Source organism: Rhinolophus sinicus, chromosome 9, assembly GCF_057876585.1.
Source record: "Rhinolophus sinicus isolate RSI-liver-muscle chromosome 9, RSI-T2T, whole genome shotgun sequence".
In the NCBI taxonomy this organism is placed as follows: Eukaryota; Metazoa; Chordata; class Mammalia; order Chiroptera; family Rhinolophidae; genus Rhinolophus; species Rhinolophus sinicus.
In genome coordinates, this window is record NC_142509.1 from 15,834,087 (window position 1) to 15,854,788 (window position 20,702).

At 38.5% G+C, this 20,702-nt stretch overlaps 2 protein-coding genes across 3 annotated transcripts in view; one reads left to right on the forward strand and one right to left on the reverse strand.

The window, feature by feature from the left end:
• Positions 1-1,456: 1,456 nt before the first annotated feature.
• On the reverse strand, positions 1,457-16,183 carry SPA17 (sperm autoantigenic protein 17). The gene is made up of 5 exons (XM_019710409.3): positions 16,038-16,183; positions 14,768-14,948; positions 9,801-9,871; positions 7,764-7,832; positions 1,457-1,782 (listed from the first exon to the last, which is right to left on the reverse strand). The coding sequence occupies exons 2-5, from the start codon at positions 14,919-14,921 to the stop codon at positions 1,651-1,653; spliced, it is 426 nt and encodes a 141-aa protein (XP_019565968.3). The 5' UTR covers positions 14,922-14,948; positions 16,038-16,183; the 3' UTR covers positions 1,457-1,650.
• SIAE (sialic acid acetylesterase) overlaps positions 15,865-20,702 on the forward strand; it is a 38,588-nt gene continuing 33,750 nt past the window's right edge. The window contains exons 1-2 of one of the 2 annotated variants that reach the window (XM_074321706.2): positions 15,865-15,993; positions 20,118-20,279. In XM_074321706.2, the coding sequence (XP_074177807.1) occupies positions 20,156-20,279 (124 nt within the window). In that variant the 5' untranslated portion in view covers positions 15,865-15,993; positions 20,118-20,155. Of the gene's footprint in view, positions 15,994-16,268; positions 16,400-20,117; positions 20,280-20,702 lie in introns of those variants that run through there. The other variant, XM_019710422.3, reaches the window with a different exon arrangement.

The window sequence follows — 20,702 nt, forward strand, 5'->3', positions numbered from 1 at the left end:
GCCGTAATACTGAAAGCATTGGCATAAATCATCTGTATTTGAGTGAAGAATACTTGAGTGAACTTCTGTTGTGGAGCCTGATAAGGGTTCAGTGACAGGGAAGGGCAACGTGGCACCTGAAATAACACTCCTTTGCAGAAAGTCTAAGACAAAAACCTAAGTGTTTGCAGGAGGCCACTTGTTATGTGTAACATCTGGCTGTTTTTAGAAGCTCCTCAAGACAATTACCCAGGCATGTTATTGAGCTCTGGGGAACAATGGCCGTGTGACTGTGAACTGAGAGGTATAATGCTGGAATCAAAGTCTGGGACATCCACTGCAGTGCAGACGGGAATCTGAAGCAGCCAGGACATTACATTAGCCTGCTGGCCTATGCTACATATTGTGGTAGAAGGCAACAGCATTGATTAAATGGTAAGAACCTACTTTCTCTCCATTTTCTTTTGGGAAGGGAACTGCATCTTTTGGGCTAAGAGATGAACCCTGCAGTTTCCTGAATATTCAACGGTAGGGAGGCCTCAAAAAGGACAGACTGAACTTTCTAAAAATGAGGCAGTGGGACTTGAGTGGTTCACTGAAAAAGTTTGTGAGTTTGTGATGAAGATACGACCATTTGTAAAGAAATGTAGGAAGTTCTAGCTGAAACAGAGTCTTTATGATACTATGATAGCTTTATTTTTTTTCAAATATGATGTATTAGCCTTACTCTGTGTTGTTCTGGAGAGTGAAATAATAAAAAGTCAGCTGCCTGAATGTAAGAACAGATATTCACCAGTAAATCCCAGCACATGAATTGTGCTCAATACATTTTTCAGTAAATGACTATAAGTGCAGGCGTGATAGATGAAAACATACAGGGAGGCAGATTTTTCCCCTCTCCCTCCTTTCCTCCCCCTCCCCCAACTCTGAGCAGCCATTGTTGTTCTCAGTCTAGTTGTGGAGGACACAGCTCCCTGGCCCATGTTGGTATTATGAGCATTATGCTCTACCTGGCTGAGGCAGTTGGTCGCACGGCAGCCCAGCTCTAGGTCGAGCTGCTGTTCACCATCTTAGCTGTAGAGGGTGCAGCTCACTGGCCCATGTGGGAACCAAACTGGTGACCTTGGAGTTAGGAGCACAGCGCTCCAACCACCTGAGCCACCCAGCCACCCAGGGAGGCAGATTTTTGCCTCAGCTTATCTTTCTAATAATTCACGGTATTCAAAAATTAAGTTGACTACCCTTGAAAGGCAGTGAAATTCTCTGTCACTAGGAGTGCAACTGAAGCCAAAAGCCCATTTTTCAGGCATGTGATAGAGAGGCATTATTCATTAGATAAATGGTTAGACCACATAATCTCTGAGATCTCTGAAAACTCAGATACTCCACTTGTATAATTCTAAATCCAAGGGTCTCTAAACATAGACTTGGGAGAAGTATAAATAAGACATGATCTCAGAGAAATCTTCAAGAGGCATGTGTTCAATGGCATGTTTATTAAACAAATGCTCATGACAGATTTTCACAATAGCAACAAGTGTTATTTCACTACATCAAATTTCCCTAAGGAAAAAAAAACACGACAATCACAACAAGGTTGATGGGTTTGGATTATTTTCTCATGTTTTCGGGTTGGGGTGGGTGACAAAACCAGTCTCCTCAGTTGTTTTCCTATGTTTTCTCTTCTTGAAGATCAGCTTTTTTCATTTTCTTCACCTCCTCTCTGGCTAAGTGTCCCCGGAAGACTGCTTGGATTTTGACAGCAGCATTTTCCACTTTTTCCTTATCTTCTTCAGAAGATTCCTTCATGGAAAGGAAAAAAAAAGAGACTTCATAAACATCCCATACAGTATTTTGATGCCATAAAAACAGTGCATAAATTTAATCAACTTAGGGATGTAACAATTGAGATCTAATTGCTTCCTAAGGGAATTTTATATACAGAGGGTGCCAAAAAAATGTATTAGGTTGGTGCAAAAGTAATTGCGGTTTAAAAGGTTAAAAATAATTGCAAAAACTGCAATTACTTTTGCACCAACCTAATATACACATTTTAAGAAAGGAAAAAACTGTATTAAAATTGTAGTACTCAATATATACCGATAAAAGATGAATACAAGTCACGATTGACTCCCGCAATTACAAGAGGTGTTCAAAGTGGTTACCATCAGCATCCAGACACTTCTGATTATTGCGGACTACTGCTTGAGCAATGTTAACTAAATTGTCCACTAGTATACATTTTTTTGGCACCCCCGGTATTGTCACGATGTATATGTGCCAAATGGTAAATGCCAAAATAAGCATTTTATTTTGGCATTCTTTAATATGTCTCTGCAATAAATCATCATTGCCAACTTTTCTCCCCCAAATAGCTCCTATTTAACAGTTTCCCAAGCAATAACATTTTTTTTTTTGGGGGGGGGTGAATAAGTAAGAATCCTTGAAGCTTGGTAAAAATGTTGAGAATAGCAAATGGGTTGTTTCAAAATAATGATTACATAAGATGAACTGAAGTGTTAACTTCCTAATTTCTCAATGACTAGCTAACCACAAACATACATTTAAAAACCTACTTAGTCCAATAATGTCAGTTTTAACATGGTTGGTTTAACTTTCACAGCTAGCCTTTTTATTGTTTTTTATATTTGGGTATAATTTACAGACAGTAAAATGCACAGATTTTAAGTGCACAATTCAATAGGTATATAGCTTATAGCTTTATAAATTATGAAAGTGATACATAAATATTTAAAAATTTAAGTATCACTGGTAGTGAAAGTTTTCTCCCCCTTCCCAGATCTCACTCCTAAGAGGTGACCATTATTATAGGTTGAGTGTAAATATCTTTTTAAAATTTCTATAGACAAAGTACTCATACGGGTACATATACCATACTTTTTAATTTTAAAATTCAGATCATGCTATTCACAATGTTCTGCAACTACTTTTTCCATGTAACAACACATCTTGGTTCTCTTCACCTATGTTATTAATCAGTATATAACTCTATAACTCTACTCATTCTTTTTTAAAAATAACATTATTGTTTTACATTGTATTGATGAACTTTGATTTATTTACTCAGTCTCCTGTTTATAGACCTTCGGGTTGTTCACCTCCCCTCTCTCCCTATCACAAATAATGAGGCAACTCTAGCTCTTAAAGTTTTAAATGCAAACAAAATGGTATAAAATCCTCTGAGATGATGCCCAATATGGGCAAATAAATTATTCTGAAGCTGGAAATCAATGGGATCTCAACTCAAACTCATGAAAACCTGTGTAAGGACACTGATTAAAGATGTAAGGAAATAACGCTCCCGTCCTTCTTCCCTGACCACCTACTGCATCTTACACCAATGTTAGGTGACTGAGTTGTATTGATATAATTCTGGAATAATTTATAAAGGTTATAGGATAAAGTTATGCCCCACTGGGCAGGAAGTAAGGTATTCCTTGAGGGGGCATCCATTTTGGGTGTTGATTATTGGGTAACTAACTGGGACATTAAGACATGAAAAGGAACTCAAAAGTTTGGCCTTCAATATTGTGGAGTGTGAGTTCTTTCTCACTAGGCTTGGTCTTCTTGAGCCTGGCCTATGAAGAATATAGGCAGTGATATGCTGATAAATGCTTCAAAACTGGCTCTCCAGTAAAAAAAAAAAGGCCTGATTTGTGGTATTTGTCATTGGTCTCAATACTCCTTCTGTGGCCGATTTCAAGCTACCAAAGTGACATTACTGAGCACAGCGTTGTGTAGAGATGTGCACAATCCTCTCAAGAGCTGGCTCTAGCACACCACTGAACATAGGTATCTTTGAGTACAGGTATCTACCCATGTCATTCCTGCTTAGATAGAGGCTGTCAGGCAGGAAGTCATTTTTATTGAGGGCAATGCATGGAAAGTGAGTAAGACACATTGTGTAAAGCCATTTCATTTGGTTGTATGTAATTCCCTGTGAATTTCCTTTTATTATCCAAAGAAATCTAAAACACTAATTCAAATATATATAATGGTCAAGATAGTGGCGTAGATAAATGCTGTGCTTTCCCCCTCTCATGGACCACTTCAAAAGTACAACTAAATTACAGAACAACCATCATCAAGAATAGCCCAAAGTCTAGTGGAACAGAAATCCTACAACTAAGGACATACAGAAGAAGCCACCTCGAGACTGGTAGGAGAGGTGAAGACTTGGTCCTACACTTGTGTGTGGTGTTAAAAAATCGGGAGGAATATCTCGGCTGTGGAGGTCCCCCTTGAGGAGTTAGGGGGTCCCAGCCTCACACCAGGCTCCTCAGCGCAGGGTTCCAGTGCAAGGGAGAGAAGTCCTCACAACTTATGGCTGTAAAAACCAGTGGAGATTGTGGCTGAGTGAGATGAGGGTGGCGGCAGTCTGAAGCGCTCCTCTTAAATGGCCTGCACATGGATTTACTCAGTGATGGACTCACTTGCTCTGAACTCCAGTACAGGGGCAGCAGTGCAAAAGGCCCCAGGGACATATGGGGAGGAAATGAATTGTCTGTCTTCAGGGCAAGGGTTGAAGGGGCAGCTTTCTCCCAGACAGAAGTGCTGGCAGAAGCCATTGTTCTGTTATTGAGCCCTCCCACCACGCAGTGGGCAGACAAAGGCGGGTGCCATATCTGAGCCTCCATCACCCTGGCTAACACTCTTCACCATGCCCTGGTGATTCCGAGATGCACCCCATCCAAGTTACAAGCAGCATCTGGCCTTGGTGTGCCCCATACCTCTTGCTAAGCAGCCTTAAGCCTGGCACTAGTGGAAACTGGCCTTGATTCACAGCCTGGCGTCTCCCAGGCACCTCCAAGCGCAGCACAAGTGGAAACCATCTGCAGATCACTTTGTAGCTCATGCTAAGTGGCTCCAGGGCACAGGTTGTAGCTGAACTTGGCCTACAAAAGAGCCCCTCCCAAGAGGCCTCAGAACCAGTACACCTGATGGCCAGCTTCAGACCACACCAGAGCACCACCCAAGCATCTTCACAAATGATACTTGCAAAGGGTAGACTCGGGAGGCACCAGAGCCCAGATAAAGCGAATCCTGCTCCACAGAGTCAGCCCCTGCACAACAGTTTCTCCACTGTAAAAATGGACAGTCCTCACAACCAATCAGCCCAAGAGTCAATCCCTTCCACTGATGTGCAAACAGCAATCAAGGCTCAACTTCAACAGGAGGACACACACAACCCACACAAGGGACACACCTGGAGGACCTGGCTCAGGTGACCAGTGAGACTGAGCCACTGGGCCCCATAGGACACCTACTACATAAGACCACTCTACTGAGACTGGGAGACATAGCAGCTCTACCTAATACACAGAAACAAAAACAGGGAGCCAGACAAATGGGGAGACAAAGAAACATGTTTCAAAAGAAAGAACGGAACAGAGCTCCAGAAAAAGAGCTAAACAAAATGGAGACAAGCAATCTACCAGACACAGAGTTCAAAACACTGGTCATAAGTATGCACAATGATCTCAGTGAGATCTTCATCAAAGAGATAGCAAACATAAAAATGGAGATAGAAAACATAGCAAGGAACCAGTCAAAAATGAAGAATACAATAACTGAAATGAAGAATACATTTGAAGGAATCAACAGTAGATTAGATGAATCAGAGGACTGATGCACAGATTTGGAAGATAAGGTATCAGAAAACACCCAATCAGAACAGCAAAAAGAAAATAATTCCCCACCCCCAAAATGAGGATAGTTTAAGGGGACTCTGGGACAATATCGAGCCTATAAACATTTGCATACTAGGGGTACCAGAAGGAGAAGAAAGAGAGAGCAAGGAATTGAAAAAAACCTATTTGAAGACATAATGATGGAAACTTCCTTAACTTGGCAAAGGAAATAGACATACGAGCTCAAGAACAGGGAGTCCCAAACAAGATGAACCCAAAGAGGTTCACACCAAGACACATCAAAATTGGGATGTCAAAAGGTTAAAGACAGTGAGAATCTTAAAAGCAGTAGGAGAAAAGCAGTTACTGTGTTTCCTTGAAAATAAGACTGGTCTTATAGTAATTTTTGCTCCAAAAGATGCATTAGGGCATATGTTCAGGGGATGTCATCCTGGAAAATCATGCTAGGGCTTATTTTCTGGTTAGGTCTTATTTTCAGGGAAACATGGTAGTTACCTACAAGGGAGCTCCCATAAAACTGTCAACTGATTTCTCAACAGAAACTGCAGGCCAGAAGGGAATGGCACGAAATAGTCAAAGTGATGAAAAGCAAGTACCTACAACCAAGATTACTACTACCCAGCAAAAAGAATGGAAGTACAGATAAAGAGCTTCCCAGATGAAAAAAAACTAAAGGAGGTCATCACCACTACACCAGTATTACAACAAATGTTAAAGGGATTTCTTTAAGATGAAGAGGAAAAACAAGTTTTAAAAAAATGTGAATAATAAAATGGCAACAACTACATATCTATCAACAATTACTTTAAATGTAAATGGATTAAATACTCCAATTAAAAGACACAAGGTGGTTCAATGGATAAGAAAACAAGACCTATGCATATGCTGCCTACAAGAGACTCACTTCAGATCGAAACACACACAGAGACTGAAAGTAAAGGGATGGAAAAAGATATCTCATGAAAATGGAAATGGAAAACAACAGCTGGGATTGCAATAGTTATACCAGGCAAACTAGACTTTAAAACAAAGGCTATAACAAGAAACAAAGAAGGACCCAGTAATTCTACTTCCAGTTTTAATCTGAAGAAACACAAAACACTAATTTGAAAAAGACATATGCATCCTTATATTCATTGCAGTATTACTTAACAATAGCCAAGATGTGGAAGCCACCTGAGTGTCCATCAATAGATGAATGGATAAAAAAGAAGTTGGACAAATATACAAAGGACTATTACTTAGCCATTAAAAAGAATGAAATCTTGCCCTCTGCAACAACATGGATGGACCCAGAGGCTATTATGCTAAGGGAAATAAGTAAGACAGAGACTGACAAATACCATATGATTTCACTTATATATGAAATCTAAAAAAACCAACCAAACAAACAAAACAGAGAAACAAACTTATAGATACAGAGACCACTTTGATGGTTGCCAGATGGGAGGGGGGTTAGGGATATGGGTGAAAAAGGAGAAGGGATTAAGAAGTACAAATTGGTAGTTACAAAATAGTCATGGGGATGTAAAGTACAGCGTAGAGAATATAGTCAATAACATTTTAATAATTATGTATGGTGTCAGATGGGTACTCGATTTATTGGGGTGATCTCTTTGTAAGTTATATAAATGTCTAATAACTACATTGGACTCCTGAACTAATAAAATATTGTATGAGAATTGTAATTGAAAAACAAAAAAATATTTTAAAAATTGCTATAAAATTTGTAAACAATTAAAAGACACATATTTTTGGTAAACACACACACACACACACACACACACACACACACACACAAAAACCAGACTGGGACTGTGAGTTCTGTCTGTTCTCTCCCTTGGGGAGATTTTTCCATCTATTGACATGGAAAATGTCAATCTTGGGAGAAATAAGATTTTGTTTTTAAGGGGAAGAATGAGTTTTCCCTTATAAGAGACATGACTAAAAATGCTGCACCTGTTAGTTTATCACTGATGTTAGTTATCTAGAAAGCAGTATCATAATTTTAGGAATATGAATAACAGACTAGATTCATATATAGAGTTTAACTTTAAATCGAGTAATATCATTCTTCTAGGAATCCAATAGTACATGAAAAATAGAACTTACTAAGGCTGTGACTAGTGTCTCCTCCTTTGTAGCTGTCTGAGACTTTCTTTTCTCAGGTGGTTCTTGCTCCTAGAAAGAATCGGGAGGACCAAATAAGCAATGTTTCCAAAATAGTAAAGTCTTGGATTAAACCGTTTAGAGGTAATTAAATATTACTTTACGTTATTGAGAAGTAGTGGGAATTAAATACATACTGATTTTTCAACAAGGAAAATAGGTTGGAAAAAGAATAAGTAAATGAAAACTCTCAAGGGACTATGCATAAACAAATATTAAAGACCAAGGAATTGATAAAAAAAAAAGTTTGTTCTTTTGCTTTTGGAATGTATGTGACATTATTTTGTATTAAAAACAAATCATTGAGTTATACTAAAATTTGATAAGATGCTATAATGAATTCTGAACATTGTATAAAGAAGAGATGTCAACAGTTTCTAAAATAAAACAAAATAAATATTGTGTTGCATATTGTGAGGTCAAGTCAACTTTTTAATGACGTTTGTAGACTAAAAACTAAGTCAAAAGGTAAGTTTTGTTGTGGGGAATGATTTCAATAGAAAAAGGGAAACCAGCTCTGCCTGTTTTCATATGGTTATTGAAATCTTGCTCCAAAACAGAGGAACTATTAATAATTCACAACTTATGGGAGAGCTTTCTTAATCCATAAAACAGAAAGGACATATATGCTAATCAAATAAAGCCTTTAAAAGTCAAAAGAGAAAAAGGGAAACACCTGAAATTGCTATATGACACAAATATTTTAAAATTTTCAACATTTTCCCTTTGACTTCAATAAATCATGAACACCGAGGATCTAGTTAAATAGAAATAAAAAGAACACCCCCATTATCTGGCAGGCACAAATGGATGGAACTTCATTTTTTTTTACACTTTTATTTATTTCAAGTGTGTTTTTCCAAGACCCATCAGCTCCAAGTCAAGCAGTAGTTTCAATTTAGTTGTGGAGGGCGCAGCTCACAATGGCCCATGTGGGGATCGAACCAGCAACCTTGTTGTTAAGAGCACCTCGCTCTAACCAACTGAGGTAACCAGCAATCCCAGAACTTCATTTGTGAACTCATGGAATAAATGACAGATATTCCCCCAAATCTACTGTGGAACACCATCAAAACTTTAATTTTGTTAATTCCTTTTAATTCAAATATCTGAGGGTGCTTTGTGGCTAATGTTTTATCACAGTTGTCTAAAGTAGTGCTTTCTCAGTCTATTATGTACCTACAATTTACTTTGGGGATCTTGTTAAAATTCAACTTCTGACTTGTAGACCTGGAGTAGGGTCTGAGACTGAATTTTCCTAAGCTCCCAGTTGATGCCAATGATGCTGGTTGCCACACAGTTTTTCTCAATCAGTATTCCTTATCTGGACCACAGAACACAGAATATTTTGAGTGACTATTGTCTCAATTCTCCCAAGGACGGTACATACCAGAATTATTCTAGATATAAAGGAGAGACATTGATTCCTTACATGCAATGAGTGCCTTTAGCTTAGCGCTTAATTATTCTGAGGAACCTTGGTTGAGAAAGGCTGGTTCTAAAAATGCTACCGAAGAGAAAATAGGTTCAGTTTCTGAACAGATTAGCTTTATAGAGAAAAGTCTACATACCACTATCTTTAATTCTAATCAGTCTATTGTAGGATGTCAATGATAATGAAATAATTGGATAGTTTTATTTTATGAAATAGCATTCATTAATTCAACAAATATTTATTATTTGCCACTGCTAAGCACTGTAATATGCAATAAAACTTGGATAAATGAGAGTAATTATTCTATAACTTTCAAGTACATTCTGCCTATTGATCATCTTTAAATTTAAACTATGTCTCTGTATGTGATTCAGATATGTTAGAAAAGAATTTCTCCTCAGAAAGAACAGCACAATTAAAAAGGTTTAATAAGATATTTGTGATGCCTCTCACAATTTCCATGATTCTGGGGAAATCCCAATAATTTCTGTTTTGGAGGCCAGGGAGAAGAAACAACCAAATCCAATAGCTTCACAGGGCCATACCTTGAACACATGGTTGTTATAGAAGCGGTCCTCTACCTTAGTCCCCCATTCTGCTGGATCAAAGTTGGTTTCTAAATAATAAAAATATAATTTTAAACTTATTTGCATTCATTAAAATAAATCTAGAATAGTAACACAAAAGTTTTTTTTTTTTAAATCCAGGTTTATAACTGTCAGTTAAAAATCTTACTAATGTTGTTCAAAGCCTAGCACTGCAGATATAACCAGTGATCATTAAATATATGATGAATTAAACATTAGATGAGCCATTGGGTATATTTAGAAAGACAGTAAAAACTGAAATTGCTGCCTTCATAAAATTTATAATAAAATGGTAGAAACAGAACAAATGCCAATACTTAAGTATAAATAAGTATGAAAACTTATAAACATGAATTAGTAAACACAGGAATATGTACAAAAATAAATGCTAAATTGTAAGGAAGTGTGGAAAAGTGAAGAATGGGAGAGGTGTTTTTTCAAAACACCATGCATATTATATAGTCAGTTGACAGAGACAGGAAGGAGTATTTACATTGAGACAGAATTTTTCTTTAACTTTTAATTATGAAGAATTTCAAATTTAGAAAATAGAGAATAGTATAACAAATTCCCATGTGCATGTTATCAGATTCAACAATTATAAACTCATGATTTATCTTATCTGAAATTTCACTCATTTTCTTGCCCTTTCTTCTGATTATTTTCAAATCAATCCCAGGCATCACGTTACTTCACCTACAAATATTTATTTCAATATGCATCTCTAAAATATAAAGCCAATATACCATTATCACACCTAGAAATACTATAAATAATTCCTTAATATCATCAATATATTTGGATAATATATATATATATATTTATATTGTTTTATTCAAATCAGGACCCAAACAATGGGCACATACAGCCTTTTATTATGTCTTTCTAATCTTTTATTGAAAGCCCCCTTCCTCCCACGCCTCATTTTTTTCCTGACAATTTGTTGAGGAAATTAGGCCATTTTTCCTTTGGAGTTTTCCAGTTTATTTTTTATTACATTCCTATGATGATTTTAACAATTTCCTTTCCCTTTAAATTTCCTGTGGATTGCTAGTTACATCTACAGCTTGATCTGATTCATCTTTGATTTTGTTTTTTGGCATAACTATAGGTAGTGCAGTGTAATTCTGTCAGGAGATGTATAATACCTGGTTGTCTCTCTTTATAATTTTTATGGGCCCATTGATGATTGCTTAATTTCTTTAGGGGTTGCAAAATTGCAATGTTCTAATTTGATAATTTCTTCTTTATTTCTGGAGTACTCAATAAAAAACTTTCCCTCATCAACTATTTGGTTACCCTGAAATACACTTCTCATAAATAAGGCAGGTTAGTTTTGATTCTTTCCCTTTATTTACCAGTTTTCAGGATAACCATTTGGTTCCTTAGGATCGTCTCTCAAGGAACTTTTTTTTAAAAATCACAAATTCATGAATATTTAACAACTCATGAATATTCAACAAGTTGGAAGAATTTCAATCCATTGCATTTATTATTCTTATTGATGCTCTAATTGTCCAAACTTGGCCAGTAAGTGCTTAGTCACATGCTCAGATGCTCTTCAGTCCTTTGGAAACAACTCTAGCAATCTTTGATCCTTTCCTTATTTTCTGGTATGGCAACATGTTCAGGCTCATGTTCATATTTCCTGCACAGTTCAAGGAATTACCTAGTTCTCCAAGAAGGCCTGGTTACTGGGAAATGGTAGTTAGAATCCACGGTCTAGGGGCTAGGTGCTCAGGGGTAAGTCATGTTTTGAGGCCTTTTAAAAAAATGTGAAGAACTAGAAAACACTTCTTTCCTTTTTTAAATAAAAAGTATATCATGAGGTTACACTGGTATTTGTCAATTCAAATTTCGGATTACAGGATTTTATTAATTTTAGTTTTATATTTGTTAGTCATATTTCTTACACTGAAAATCTTCTTCCTAATGACAGTAGGAGAGTTACTTATTTGCTATGTCCTACAACATATAACAAATAATTTCAGAATAAGTTTACTAAATATTAACAATAATTACTGAAAATAATTTAAGATTTTTTTTCACTTCATTTTGTGTGTTTAGGGTATGTCCACCAGGAGGTACTATCAACTTACTGTGTTATAGTCACTTGAAATAATTCCTTTCTATGTGATTATTGTATCCAGTAAATACTAGTTAAGTCTGTTTTATTTGGCTTTTAAATTTTAGAAATTGTTTAACAATCTTTAAATTTTATTCTTCTAACTATGTTAAACATTTATGATTTTGAATTCAAGATATATTCAGAGAAATCTAGCTTCTATCTTGTTCCCTTGACTCTAGTCTTTCTCCCCATAGAGGTAAATGTTAATTTTTAAAGATTTATTCTTCCATTAAAAAATATAAATGAACAGTTATATATTCATATCAGTATCCCTTTCTTAGATATTAGTAGCATACTAAACAATCTGTTCCCACCTCATGTTTTTCACTTAATCTATCTTGAAGATCACTCCATAGCATCATATAGAGATCTTTCCCATTCTGTTTTTTTTTTTTTTAAAGCTTTATACTATTCCATTATGTGGGTGTATTTCTACAGTTTATTCAATAAATCCCATTATGGATATTTGGGTTGCTTCCTCAAATAAAAATGCAATGAAAAGTGAAGAAGTGGAAGTTCTGGGTCGAAGGTTAAATACATATATAGTTTTGGTAGATATTGCCATTTTCTTCTCTTTGGGATTGTATCATTTTGCATCTCCTCCAGCCCTGTATCTGAGTGCCTATTTCCCCTTAGCCCTGCCTAGAATAAATTGGCAAATTTTTGGCTTTTTGCCAATCTGATGAGTAGGGGTGGTGTGGGTGGTAGTACTTCAGTGTAGTTTTAACATGGGCTTCTATATTCTGGGTTAGTTTGAGTATGTTTTAATATGTTAAGGGCCATTTCCATTTTTTTGTGTGTGAATTGTTTGTTCATATCACTTGCCCATTTTTTATATAGGGCTGTTGGTTTTTTTCTTCACTGTTTTTACAAGCTCTTTGTTAGGATTACTAACCCATTGTGATATAAATTACAAATGCTGTTTCCCAGTTTATCTATCATGTGTAGCTTTTTATCCTTATGGCAATTTTTGTGATGTAATACTGTCAATTTTATCCATCTTTTCCCTAATTGCTCTTCGATTTTCAAAGTAATTATAGCAACTTAGCTAGCAAAATGTTTTCCTTTTATGTTATAGAGAAATTTATCCATGTTTTCTTCTAGTATTTGTATAATTTTATTAAAAAAATATTTAAATCTCCAATCAATTTGGAACTTATCCTGGTGTATGATGTAAGGAATAGAGTCAATTTTATCTTTTTCCATCTTTATCACAACATCATTGAATAAAAAGCCCACATTTTCCAGTGATTTGAGATACCACTTATTTCATATACTAACATATTTCCTGTCACAAAAATAAAAATTAAGACTATTAATTACCTATTAGGAACGCTAGTAAGGAAATTCTTGCATTGTGTGAGAGACTGGCCTAGAGGACTTTCTTCTTCCCTTTTGGAGAGACTAAATTCTAATACTTGTTGGATAATTCACCTTTGGTTTACACGAGTGGAAATGGGTGTGGTCCTTACAATTGTTCCAAATAGTTTCACCCATTTTTTATTAGCTAGAGAGATAGTATTCTGAGACCATTACTTTGAATCACCAACTGCTTTAATTATGATCTGGTCACAATGACTCAAATGTTTTTGTAATGGGATGTTTCCGAGGTCTAAAATTAAATAAATGACTAAAGACATTTTACTCATATATTAGTAAAATTAAAGTTATAGTAACAAAATTAAATTAATGTTCATGACAATTTACTTCTTGCCCTAAGAGTTTCTCTTAATAGTATTTAGTGGCACTTAAATTTCAGATTGTGCAACAAATATTCGCAGTGACTGGATATGGAAAAGACCAACAATATTCAGGAAACTGGCAGATTTTGAACTCTGCTGGAGGACAGGAAAGATACCAGGATGGAGCTGTGCAGTGTGACGGGAGTTGTTTCAGTTCAAGCCTTGTGGTAGGTTTCCTCCCTCTGTAAAATGGTTTAAAATGGAATGTTTATTTGCTTGTGGCTATTTCTAGTTGCCTTTAACACCCTTTTGGAATACTGTAATCAAAAGTAATGATTAAAGCTTATACAAAAATGTCTGTTCCAGTCAAGAATAGGTTATTAATAAAAACTTATGGCTGTGATAATTCCCATTTTGACCACTGGGTCCCGTCTTGATAGTAATGAACCCTCAAGGCTGGGAATTTGGACGTTTTATTTATGGAAATGAAGAAACTCTGCTTTGGCTCTCAACCAAAGAGTCACGGTTAGCCTGAATCTTAGTTTCTGGGCTGGATGGAACCTTGAGAGTATAGAGAAAGATTATAAATTACCTTCCCAAGCTGGAAGTTCACTTTTCAAAGCCCTTCTCGATGCCTTTATTGTAGAACAGTTTCATATCCCCCAGCAAATACCAATATATTTAATCTAAGAAGTGTAGAATTATTTTTTACAATACTTTTAATACTTTCAAGTAAGAAGAGTCAAAATGTAAAGAACACCACAAACTCTCCTCCCAGTAAGTATACAGTCACTGCCTGGGATGCATAGAAACAGCCAGCTGGAAAATGGAGAGCGAGACTGGATGATCTCTTGAGGGCCCCTTCTACAGAGTGTGTCCATGAGAAATACAACCAAGAAGGTCTGAATAATAAGCAGATAACCAATAATGTGAAGTAATGTGATTTAAGAGAACCTATAAGTAAAAGCACATGTTTCAAATAGCAAGAACTGTTATTTGAAGTTACCAGCCTCATAAAGGCTTCCTGTGGAACACGGATGATCTTAAGCAAGTTTCACCATAACCAAATGCTTAGTCTCTTATTTTTAAAAAATGCTTATGTTTAAAAAGCTTACTCTCTCTTTTCTCTAGAAGATTCTCAAAATATGCTGCTGCAAAAGTCGGTATATTGTCCGGTTGCTCCCTCAGAATCTCACGTGTCAGCCCTTCAAGAAGATTCCTAAATCCTTGTGGAATTCGGTAGTGGGTGTTGGAGAATGGAATCGACATCTCCTTGGAAGAAACTGCCTATTGTACCTAGAGATTCATTAAAGAGTACTGTCTTTAAATTTGTCTGATTTGACTTATATAATCACAACTATGGCAACAAATTATTTCTGAGTCCCAAATTTTCTGGGCTTCAATGTTTTTAAATCAACACAACTCAAGTCCACCCGTTTCTTCTGAAGAGTTTTGAATTCTCCATTATTAGTTAGAGTATTACAAATACAGACCTATTTAATAGGCCAAATCATTTTTTAATAACAAAAATCACAGATTCTTCACTAGAACACTAAGTACTTTTTTTTCTGTCCCTATTCTATTATTTAAAACGTGAGTGTAATATTGCTATCCCATGGGATTTTAAGAGAGAATGATTGCTAAAAATTCGTAATAAATTACAGAGAAGATCCTGTTTAGGGTCTAAAATTTGAAAAAATAAGTAGAAACTAGTCCAGGCGCTAGAAATTACTCTGATTGTTAAATGAAGGAGTTTTACACTTCGCCTTTCCCTTAGCTTCCACTTCTGAAACAATGCCTCGAAACACTGGTATACTCAAGAAGGGGCAGCGGAGGCGGTAGGGCAGGGGCAGTCTTGATTTTGCAAACCCAGCCTCCAATATTTTGTGATTCTTACATTTTTTGGTTTTGTCTTGACCAAGTTTTGTCTTTCTATCTTGGAATACAAGGGCTAGATTAACGATAGCTGCCAAGCAAGCGGGTTGGGCTACGGAGGATGCACGCAACACTCCGGGCCTGGGCTGTTCGACAGTCAACACGCCGGAAGCTGTGGTAGGTAGGGGTCTCGGTGGGACACTAGACGGTTTCATAAGGGCCACTCTATGGAGGATTCCTCCCCCCACCGTTTTTCGAAGGAACAGGAGATGAGATACTGAATCATTCTAGGATTGTGAAAAGGACTAGTTAGACCCTGAACCATCGGAGGAGCGGAGGGCGGTCGAAGGGGGCCGGTCGTCGAGGATCTGGGACTTCAGATCCGGCTGCCTGGGCTCCCAATCTGCCCCAGGGTTCCCGGAATGTGTCGGGGATCCGGACAGAATACAAGGGGCGAAGGGAAAAGGTGAGGTCTCCGTTTCGGGGAGGAAGTGGGGTAAACTGCCTCACCTCTTAGTTCTCCCAAAGCTGGTGCCGATAGTTCTGGTTGTTTTTTTTCTCGTTGCTGGGGAACCGTTTGTTGTCGTTTACTTAACTATGGCGGCCGCGAAGGGGAGAGATAAGACCTGACTGGCGGCCGCCAGCGGCTACTCGGAGCAAAGGCCTGGAAGGGTGGGGTCAGGTCTGCCCCGCCCACGGCCCCGCCCCAATCAGGCCCCGCCCCCAGGCCCCGCCCCGCTCAGTCCCCACCCCCACCCGGAGTCCGAGGCCTGAGGCCCGCGCTGGAGGACGGATCCTAGCTAACATGGTGGGCCCGGAATATGTATTGTGGATGGTGCTGCCATTAATACTGCGGGCCCACACGGGTGCAGGTGAGGCGGCCCGGTCCGGCCCGACCCCACGGGTCAGCCTGCGCGGGTTCCGACATCCCCCATGCTTGGAGGACTCCACTAACGCCCCTGTCGAGATCCCGGAAGGGGTTTCCGACCCAGGCGTGGGCTGCAGATTCTGCTGGGCTGGTGCCCCAGCCCTTAGCTTCCTCCTTCCGATCCACCGCTGTTAGAATGCGGCGCGTTGGGCAGAGGGAGAGTTGGGTTGATCTGAGTGGAGAGGGCCTCGGGGTATTTGAAAAGCTGCAGGGGAGGGGCGAAGCCAGTTAAATAATATTTGGAAACAGGTGACTGAGTCATCCAAAACATTGCAGTGCTGCCTCCTCAGTGGTATCCTGGGGGAGGGTTTGCTTCAGGCTGGAAATTAGATTTTACGTTTAAATGGTGATTAGGGCTAAGAAATAACAACCCCCTCACTAGCTCAGAATATTTAAGGCTCAGCTTTGGTTTCTGGTGCAGCTTACAGATATTGGTGGTGGGATAATATTCGTGGCATTGGGGAGGAGGGTGACTCACTTTGACTGTTGTCCAGATGATAACCTGTCATTTGAATATGCGGGGCTGGACACTGGGTCACATCCATGGAGAAACCAGAAGATGGAATATTGTCTGCTGATGCAAAGTTTAAGTGATAATGCTGGATCTATTTGTTTATCTTCAAACACGCAAATGGTGGACCACAAAGATCTCTGTTAAGAAATGAAAGTTGAGGTAGGAGAACAGTTGGAGTGCAGAAAAATGACTGCTGCTTTACCTAAGAATCCAAAAAGCACCCAGATTTGGACAAACTGCAGCCCATATGTGGTTTTTCAGGGTTTAACAAAAGTGGAAACTAATAGTTTTCTGACTCATCCCCACCCAGTGACCTTTGAATCTAGCATATGAGGTGAGGAGAAGATAAAAAGGAGAGTAGGGCCATTATTGTATTATTTTTGCTATTAAAGGCTGTTAACTGAATATTTTATCTTTGCCTTTGGGTCATGTTGTTGCATCACTATTAACATTGACTATATTTTTCGTTGATTAATGCTTTAAAATTTCCTTCTTATTTGGTTGCATATCCTGGCATCTTTCTTTCAATTTATTACTCCTGTGCCCATGTTTATCATGTAATATTTGAGATGTACAAAACATATGTAACAGTGAAACAATAAAATGAACACCCATGTGTGCTCTGCTCTATATGTAACAATGAAATAATAAAATGAATACCCATGGATGCTCTGCCCTATACGTATGTGACAATGAAACAATAAAATGAACACCTATGGGTGTTCCGCCCAATTTAAGTACTAGAACATTGCCAATTTTACTGAAATTCCCTGGGTGTTCCTCCCCAATGTAGCCTCTGGTTCCTCACCAGATGTAACCACTGCCCTAATTTTGTCAGCCTACTTTTGATGATGGCCTCTTCCCCAGAACAGAGTTCCTGTTTTTCTAGTCCCAACACCCAAATGAAAAATTAAAGACCTAAAAAAAAAATCAAAAATCAAACATTAAGTGTGTCTTGTGTTTGACAAAAACAGTTACCAATCCCTACTCCTTTCTTGTTCTCCTGTTTTGTCCATTGCTCCATTCCTTGGTAGTGTTCTGTTGTCTACTCAGCTTAGAATGTGAGCACAGGGAATATGACTTTTCTTTGATTTACCACTTCGAACTGTGACAGAGTGGAAATGACAGTAACTTTGGAATCAAGTGGCTTGGTTTCCATTCCTGTCATAAACTACCTATGTGATTGGAGGCCAAAGAAATGTAATGTCTGCAGTGTGCCTGCCACAGGTAAGCTCCCCAGTAGAATGTAAGCTCCCTGCTGGCAAGGATTTGGTCTGGTTTTTTTCTTTTTGGTCTTTTCACTGTTGTATCCTCAGTGCTTAAAATGGTGCCTGGGACATAGGCATCAATAAATATTTGTAGAATTAATTAATTAATATTCAAGGTATTTTTAAAAATTATGTAATCTACTAGGGTCTCAGTCTTACTGATCAGTAAATAACATGGTTATACCCCAGGGTGTGAAAGATCCTTTCCACTTCTACTATTCTTTAACTCAGAGTAGAGCTATGCACAAAGAGGTTCAGTAAATCTGTGTTGGGGAAAACATACTGACTTGGAAAGGCATTTCCCCCAGCTTCTGAGACAGTGGCTGCACATGTCTAGAACCCTCCATTTGCATGGGCTCATATGCAGCAGCAGCCAGTTTTATTCACTCCATTCCCCTATTCCCCACCCTCTCTCTGCTTAGCTCTTAGGCCGTTGGTTTTCAGTTTTGTTCTATAAGAAGCACCTACCAGAGACAAGGCCTTCACACACACACACACACGCACACACATGCGCAAGCGTGTGCTTCTCCCCTTCCCTACTGCAGGCTGCCAACGAGCTTATGCAATTCTGGGTGTCTTAGAGCATTTTGTTCCTGGTAGCCGTGCATCTCCAGCCCAGTGGGCCTTCTGGATGAACTTTGATTGTCATGTAGGTTTCATGATGGAACTAATTCATAAGAGAACTGTGAATATTTAGGGACTGGGGCTGTTATTCGAAGCACGGGACAAATAGGCCACCGATTCTGTGTAGGAGGCCCCATTAGCTGTGCTGCTCTGTATAGCCTAAGGGGCTGTCATCATTTTGTAGCTTCCAGGGAGGAAAATGTCAGCCTTGTTAGGTCTGATTCTCTTTCCTGCCTATCATTTTTGTTTAAAATTCTTTAAAAAAAAAAATCTTAATTTTTGTTAATTATTCTAAGGATTTTTGTCTGTTCTGTTCAGACAAATTGGGATGTTACTTAAGTTGTTTTCTCCCTTTTAAGCTGCGATAAGGAACTCACAGATCATTTGGATAGATACTTGTTATTAATAAAATACTTCGATATAGGCTGGATGTTAAAAATAGGAACGATCTTGTTAAAGTGAGTTCTTATTCAGTCTTGTTAGTGACTCTAGAATAGAACCCAGTTTCTAGTGCTTTTCCTCTTGTTCTTTTTTGCATAATTTAGCTTGTGAAATGGGTAAAATGGGGACAAAAGACCTTTGTTCAGACATTTTGACCTTCTGTCTTTCACCGACCTTATTTCTTACATCTTAATTTCTCTGAATTTACCTTAGAAGGAAGCAGGCTTGTCGCAGATATTCATAAATGCTTATTTAGAATTTTCAGTGGGTTGTCAAAAAAACCACAGTGAGGGGAGTTATTCGAGGGAAACTCACACTGGTAGGATGGAAAGGGGAGACATGATTAGATAGAACTAGTGGAGAGAGGCAGGCTGCTTTATTCCCAGCTGCTAGAAGTGGGCGTGGCAATGGAAAGTAGGGGAAGGGAAGTGGTTTATTTTTCTCATAAACACCACCTATGGGGTGCATAAAAGGAGCATTTTAATGATTTTGGGGGAGAGTGTTAGGGCCAAGCCTGAGAGCAAAGGCACATCAAGAGCTCTGAAGGCGACGAGGTCTGTGGCACATTGGTTGCTCTAGGCTCTTCATGTTTTCCTTATTGGTCTTGTACTGGGCTGCATATTGTTGGAAACTGTTCTTGTTATGTTGCTTACCTCATTAGGAGGAGTAAGATCTAGTTTTAGAAGATTAAAACGATGGGGTATATTCAAATTCTCTTGTATAAAGGCTGTATTTTCCTTGCTGTTCAACCAGATTCAATCCACGATGCTCTTCCTGGGGAGGATGCTCTTCTAAGTGTTTGCTAAATTTTTTAGGTGCTGGTTTTCGATTTGCTTCATACATCGATAATCACATGGTGCTGCAGAAGAAGCCTGCGGGGGCAGTGATTTGGGGGTATGGCACATCTGGAGCCACAGTGACAGTGACCCTTTGCCAACATCAGGAAACCATCATGAGGAAAGTGACCGCTGTGAAAAGTAAGGCTGCCCATCCTCTGTTCAGCTTTTGTCTTCTTCTGCCATCTGCTGGAGTATCTGAAAATGAATGCGTGTGCTCCAGCTCAGGCCATCCATTGATTCATCCATCCATAAAAGTTATTTGAGTGTTTACTGTGTGCCAGGCACTGAGAATACAAAGAAAACTGAGATTAAGTCAAAGTGCCTGTTCTCAAGGAGCTCATGGAATAACGGGCATAGGTACCAAGTCCCAGAGAGCAGTGTGATAACTGCTCTGAGGCAGTTATATAAGGGGTGTCATGGGATGCAGAAACGAAACACCTACCTCACATTGGACAGTAAGGGAAGATTTCTACAGAAGGGGCACTTGAACTGAATCGTGTATAAAGGAAAGGCAGTATGGAGGACTGGTTAAGAACCTAGGCTCTGGAATTCACTGTTTGG

Bases quoted from the DNA above. Each gene is read 5' to 3' on its own strand.
- SPA17 (XM_019710409.3), bottom strand. From the start codon at position 14,921: ATGTCGATTCCATTCTCCAACACCCACTACCGAATTCCACAAGGATTT. The intron at 7,833-9,800 runs GTATGGCCCTGT...GATTCTTTCTAG, and splicing joins ATAACAACCATGTGTTCAAG to GAGCAAGAACCACCTGAGAA. The intron at 1,783-7,763 runs GTAAGTTCTATT...CTTTCCATGAAG, and splicing joins AGACACTAGTCACAGCCTTA to GAATCTTCTGAAGAAGATAA.